General features: G+C 53.0%; 1 protein-coding gene across 1 annotated transcript; it reads right to left on the bottom strand.

Annotated features, from left to right (window-relative positions):
• Positions 1–260: 260 nt before the first annotated feature.
• Positions 261–6,250, bottom strand: Sall3 (spalt-like transcription factor 3). The gene is made up of 2 exons (XM_005373104.2): positions 2,831–6,250; positions 261–1,612 (listed from the first exon to the last, which is right to left on the bottom strand). The coding sequence occupies exons 1-2, from the start codon at positions 5,933–5,935 to the stop codon at positions 1,181–1,183; spliced, it is 3,537 nt and encodes a 1,178-aa protein (XP_005373161.1). The 5' UTR covers positions 5,936–6,250; the 3' UTR covers positions 261–1,180.
• Positions 6,251–6,536: the final 286 nt, after the last annotated feature.

Raw genomic sequence — 6,536 nt, 5'->3', positions numbered from 1 at the left:
CATGTTAACTTAAGAAATGGCAGGCCTTATTTTACTGAGGCACTGACCAGTGTTGGTGGCTTTTCTGCTTAAGTAGCATAGATTTCTCATACCGTTTGACCTTAAGACAAAACAAGAAATCATAACAGGATTTTTTTCCATTTTCCTTAAACCGAAGTACTATTTATAAAATACTTTACATCTTTTTAAATTTTCAAATTATAGACAAACCTCCCTAATACAAAATACTAAAAGTGCAATCGTATAAATTAAGAGTTTGCAACCACATTATACAAACATTACCTTTTTATTGTACAGCTTTGATAATGTGAAATATTTACTCACAACTGTTTATAATGTTGTGAATAATTTACGGTGATATTTGTCTGTAACTTGTTCCCCAACCAATTGCTGGGCTACAGACCACACTAGAGAACAACTGTCCACATAGCAGCTACAAACATTTAAGTTAAAAAAAATAATAAAAGGGTTGTTACTGACAGGTACTTGCACACAAAAGGCATGCTATCTTTCCCAAGAGAACGCCACAATTTCGCCTGCATTGAAATAATCCACTTATTTATGGTAAAACAAATCTTGCTTTAAAAAAAAAAAAATCACATAGCCAGATGTATTCTGCAGTACAAAAGCTTCATTTAAGGTTGGGGCTATTTCATCATCTGTTACCCGCATAATCTTAACATTATAAATACTACGGACAAAGATACTGTAGTAACACACAGCATTGGGAGTACTGAACCACTTCTTTAAGATGAAGAGTTCCTAAAACATAGTTCAAGTTTCTAACTAATTTGAACAAAACCATCAAGTGGGGTTCATTGAAATACCACAGGGGACCCCCATTCTCCCCTGCAAGGGTTATTAGATTTTAGGACGAAGGAAGTGGAAATGCTCTGAGCTTTTTCTGTTCTAAGGTGGTTTTCCAAGCACTTCTTTTTTTTTTCTTTTTAAGTGGAATTTATTTAAAAGGTTGCAGAGTTCCTAAGAACAGTCAAACCCACTGTTGAGCAAAGGACCATGCAGCGCTCACAGAAGACCTTTTGGCAGCCACACGGTGAAAGCATTTCTGCCACAAGTAAAATTTTAATGAGAACCTAGGCATGAGGGTCCACAGCCTGACGCTCAAACTACAAAATGTGAGCATGGACAGAACAGATGGACTGAGTCCGAATGAGTCCAGCTAGTTTATACCGATCTCCTTGTTATCCTCAACAAATCTTGTGAATGGACGGCTGGCTCCTGTCTCCGAGCTCACTTTGTCCAAACTGACAATGGGCGGGCTGCTGCCGGTGCGGGCCTTGTCCATCCCACCAGTCATAGTACCCAGAGAGGGAATGGCGCTTCCGCCTAGACTTACTGGGAGCTGGGGGATACCTCCGTTCTGAATGACAGAGATTTCATTGTTTTTCATGGCGAGGCCATTAGTGATGGCTGCTGCATACTGGTTCCAAAAGCTGGGGTCGACATTCATGGCTCGAGCTGCCAGGTCCTTCTGAAACATTTCAGAGAACTTCAGGGCATCACCACCTAGCAGGGCCATGGGGTTTTCCACGGACAGGCGGCGACCACGCCTTGCAGGGGCATTATTCCACATGTGAGTTCCCATGTGTACCTGTGTAAGATGGACAGAGAAGCCACAGTAAGAGAGTCCACAACTGTGAGGTGGGTATGTCCTATTTCTGCTGTTCCACAATGCTGTCCCCATCCTAAGCTTTTGTTTAGGTACAGTAAAAACACAGGGAAGTTTTTCTGAGCATCTTATAAATATATAGTATTTCATTTTGTGAATGCAAAAAGCAAAACCAGCAAATAAGTTAATGAGAGTGCTCTCTCAGTTAACACACCTGATAAACAAACCCAAAAGGGCACTGGGAATTTCTAGAGCTCCCAGGAAACATCTTCTACTCGAGCTCTTTATTAACTGGTTGCTTTTCCCTCCCTCTTTCAAACAAGAAAGCATTAATTCTAAAACATCTTGGGGCCATCAGCAACAGCACAGTCCTCAGGCAGCTCTTATCCTTCCAACACATGACCAGCAGAGAAGCCACCAGTATTGGGCTTTGGCTGTCTCTGGAGAGGGTGCACCCTGCCACAGGCAGTCTCCGTGGACCAGCTTTACAGAACATGGACACCAGTATATTCAGCTGAGGTCATGTGGACGCACACCCTAGAGGAGTCAGCAGCATCTTGGCAACAGTCTGACTCCTGAGGAAGACACAATGCTGCTGCAGTCTTCAAAAGGGATGTAACTCGGCAACTGTTTTCTCTCTGGCCCTCCCCTGCCGGATGCGGAGCTTCTCACCTAGAATCCCTCCCATGCACCCCCTTGGCAGCACCCCTATGGATAAGAACTTTCTAGAAGTCACTGAGCAAGACTCATCTTTGTCTTATTTGTATTATCTGTGTGTGTTTAAAGGCCAAATTCATTTTCTTATCAGATTCAAGAGAACTTCCTGGCCTGGGGTTGCTTACCAAATTGCAATGTGTGCACCAGCACTCTGAGGCCACAAGCAGGCTGGTGTCAGAGGCACAGGTGGTCATGTCCCCCGGAAAGGAGACCCAGCCTCCTGTTCTTCCCACTGCTGCACGGGATGCGTGCTTTGAGTTTTTATGTATGAACACATATGTACACACTACACATGTACACACATGCACACTCCACACCACCCACACTACACATTCATACCCACACAGATACCCTCTAGCATCTTATCCTCTGGGCCAAGACAAGAACAGAGTTTCTGCCATTTAGCCCAAGACAGGTAGCACAGGGAGCTGTTCACAGTACCCTCTTGGTTCAGCCGCAGCCTCAAGCCCAGGGCCCGCTTACCTTGAGGTTGCCCTTGGTGGTGAAGGCCCTCCCACAGATGGTGCAGCCGAAGGGCTTCTCCCCAGTGTGGGTACGCTCATGGATCTGCAGAGCACTGGCCGAGGAGAAGGTCTTCCCACAGGACTGGCAGTTGTGCTGCTTGGGTGTCCGGCGTGGTGGGGGCGCCAGCATGGGTGCCAGGCCTGGGGTCATCACTGTCTGGGGACCTGTGGGGATCTGGACCCCAGCCGGCAGTGGTGGGCCCTCGCTCAGTGCGATGGCCTTGCTGTGACCGTTCACTTCCATTTTGATCATGGTGGGCGCAGGGCTGGAGACCAGGCTAGGAGTGCTGTGGCTGGGACCTAGAGTAAAGTTGGGGTCAAATACCTGAGAAGGCAGATCTTTCAATTTGTGTGTCAGTAAGTGCTGTTTTAAATTACCCATAGTGGAACACCCCCGCCTGCAGACTGAGCAGACAAATGGCCGTTCCTTGGTATGGCTGCGGTGGTGGATTTCCAACGCGCTCTTGCAAGCAAAGGGCTTGCCACAGACACCACACACAGTGCTCATACACTTACCCCGCTCTCTGTTGAGGTACAGCAGGCTGAAGGGGGCCTCTTCCTTGATGACGGGCCGGCTGGGGTGGCTGGCTGTCAGGTCCAGGGCACCTCCATTTCCTGGGCCTGAGGGTGGACTGTCTGGCCTTTCTGTCTTTAGTGGGATCTCCTGTGGGTCCTCTTGGTTGCCGAGGCCTGGGGACTTAGAGCGGAAGCTCTCACCATTGCTGTTGGTGGGTGACAGCGCCTGGGAGGATGAGGATTCTGACAGGGCAGGACTGCCTGCACTGTGGCTCTCCAGGTCACCCACCACTGATGAGGAATCATTGCTCAGGTGATCACTTTCCCCGGATCCATTTTCCATGGACTTCAAGCTGGTCAGCTGCTGACAGTTCATGACTGAATCAATCATCTTCATCTGATTCTCTAGGGCAGCAATGCTGGAGATGACTGAGGGAGGTGAGGGTGGGCAGGACCCCGAGTAGGCGAGGAGTGGTTTGGATGAATCACTGGCTGTGTCCTTCAGTTCTGTGTCCTCCTCCATGGAGTTCTCGTCAATGTCGTCGTCATAGCTGCTCAGGGTTTCCACGTTCTTTTCATCAAAAGGCAGGTCCGCGTCCATGGCATCCGGGAAGCCCTCTGGCAGCGGTGTGTTGGGGATCTGGCCTCCCATGTGCATGCGGATGTGCTGTTGCAGCACCACGGCGTTTGTGAACTTCTTCTGGCAGATGGGACAGGAGTGCTGCACGCGCAGGGGTGGCTTGGCGCGGTGGACCCCAAAGTGTGTCTTCAGGTTGCCCTTGGTGGTAAAGGCACGGCCACAGATCTTGCATTTGAAAGGCCTTTCCCCTGTATGTGTCCTGTAATGCATCTTCAGGGCACTCTGACAGCTCAGCACCCGGTGGCAGATGACACACTGATTTGGATCCGTCATCTTCTTATCAATGTTCTCTACCAATTGCTGCAGTTTTGAGGTTTCTGATGTTTGCATAGAGTCGAGCAGGCCACCAAAGGGAAACTGGGCCTTGAACTGGTCAGAGGCTGCTGGAAGACCGGGGCTGCCAAGGCTTGTGGAAGTGCTGTCTGTGACAGCAGTGGCTGCAGATGTGGGCACAGCACTGACCTGTCCACCAACAGGAATGTCCCCTGTCCTTGCATTTGTGCAAGGCAGGCTGACAGGTTCAGTTTTAGTCAGAGAAGACCCGCTGAGTGGCTGTGGGGACTCGGCTGTCACTGGGATGCTGGGGTCAGCATGGTTGAGGCCTGGAGACAAGGATGTGCATTCGCTGGATGCAGGAGAGGGCCTCTGTGGGGAGCGACTGATGGGGGTGACACTAGGGGAGTCAGCGTAGCTGTGAGCACTAGGGACGGTGGGGGGCAGCTGCAGCCCCACAGACGTGGGCACTGTTGGCAGCACTGGCTTGCTGTCCAGCCAGGTGGTTACCGGCTTTTCTGGGGGCAGTGACATGCCATAGGGAATTCCCGAGCAGGTGGGCACATTGTCGAGGTACTCTGGGACAGGGTAAGGGTTCATCTGGATGTGTGGGTACTTCTCCTTGTGCCTCTGGAAGTGCACCTTCAGGTTGCCTTTGGTGGAGAAGCGGTTCCCACAGATGTTGCACTTGAAGGGCCGCTCGCCAGTGTGGGAGCGCAAGTGGATCTGCAGCGCACTGTCGCTGCCAAAGACCTTGGCACAGAACCTACATTTGTGCTTGAAGAAGGGGTCCTCAGCGCTGGCCTTCGGCTCGAACACCGACACGTTGGGTGGCTTGCCCTTTCGGTGCTTCATGAGAGCTGACAGTGGGTCTAGCGCATTGGCTGTGGCGGCAATGCTGACCAAGGGGTTGGGGAAGATGACGCTGCTAGAGGAGGTCTGAGGTAGCAGAGGGCTTGGCAGGCTGGGAGCTGAGCTGAGCAGGGGCCCAGGGCCCAGGGCAGGGGGCGTTGGCGCGTTCTGCGGCTGCGGAGTGCTGCTGGGTGCAGTGGGCCCTGTGCTGGAGGCTAGAGGTGCTGCGCACTCCGCTGGGCCAGGGCCCCCTGGGGGACTTGCTCCAGATGCAGGTGGTGCAAGGGGCTGGGAGCCCTCGAAGGTGGCTGGTGGGACGGGGGGGCCTGCAGGGCCGGGGGCCGGTGTGGCTGAGAGCTGCAGTGCAGGGTGTGCAGCCAGGGAAGGTGGGCCGGGGGTGCCAGGTGGCGGTGGTGCCGCCGCCGCCGGATTCAGGGGTGGCCGCGCAGGCTGGCGGCTCATGAGGGCTACCTGGCTGCGTATCTGCTCGATGAGCTGCAGCTGGTGGATTTGCTGCTGCTGCAGGGCCACTAGCTGCTCGAGGATCATGGGGATGGCCACAGCCCCCACGCCCGTGCCCACTGTGCCACCTGCCGCGCGGGCGCCCTGTGAGAACTGTGCCACAGCCACCTTGGTGCTGAGCAGCGTCTCGAGCGTCACGTTAGTGCTGGGCATCGCGAAGGCTGGCGCGGTAGGCTCAGGGCCCGGGGCTAGCACGGGGGGCGGCGGGGCAGGGGCGCCGGGGCCCGCACCGCCCTTGTCCCCCGATGCCTCCACGTCCATGGACTCCAGCTCGCGCGCGGGCACTGGGACCTCCGCCTCGCCCTCCGCTGGGGCTGCCTCCTCCGCGGCTTCGCTCTCAGCCTCTGCGCGTTCTCCAGGCGAGCTGGCAGGCGAGGCTTCCGGGAACTCCTCTGTCGGTGGCGCAGGCTCATCCTCGCCCACGATGAGCACCAGCGGGTTCTTGGTGCAGCTCTTCTTGTGCTGCAGGAAGTCAGCCCACTTGAAGAACTCCGCGCAGCATTTCTCGCACACGCTGGTCTCCTCTCCGCCGCTGCGGCTCTCGTTCCCGCTGTCTGCGTCGTCGCCGCCTTCCCCGGGGACGCCTAGGAAACCAAGGGACCACATCAGCCGGGCCTGCCAGACAGCCGCCCTCCGTTTCAAAATTTTGCCCATAAGTAAAATCAATATTTTTTATTTTGTACAAATTACCCCACTTCAACATTTCTGACGTCCCAGCGTGTGTGTTCTATGACTCTTTCTAGCTAGCTAATCATTTTCTTAGCACAATCCATCAAATTATGAGGCTCTATCAATTGTGGATACTGCTTCTTAATGAAATTCCATAGAAGCTATTGATTTCCAATATTTTCATACAATCCGC

This window comes from Chinchilla lanigera, unplaced genomic scaffold (genome assembly GCF_000276665.1).
Source record: "Chinchilla lanigera isolate Chin_1 unplaced genomic scaffold, ChiLan1.0 scaffold00001, whole genome shotgun sequence".
In the NCBI taxonomy this organism is placed as follows: domain Eukaryota; kingdom Metazoa; phylum Chordata; class Mammalia; order Rodentia; family Chinchillidae; genus Chinchilla; species Chinchilla lanigera.
This window is presented reverse-complemented; position numbering and strand designations above follow the sequence as displayed.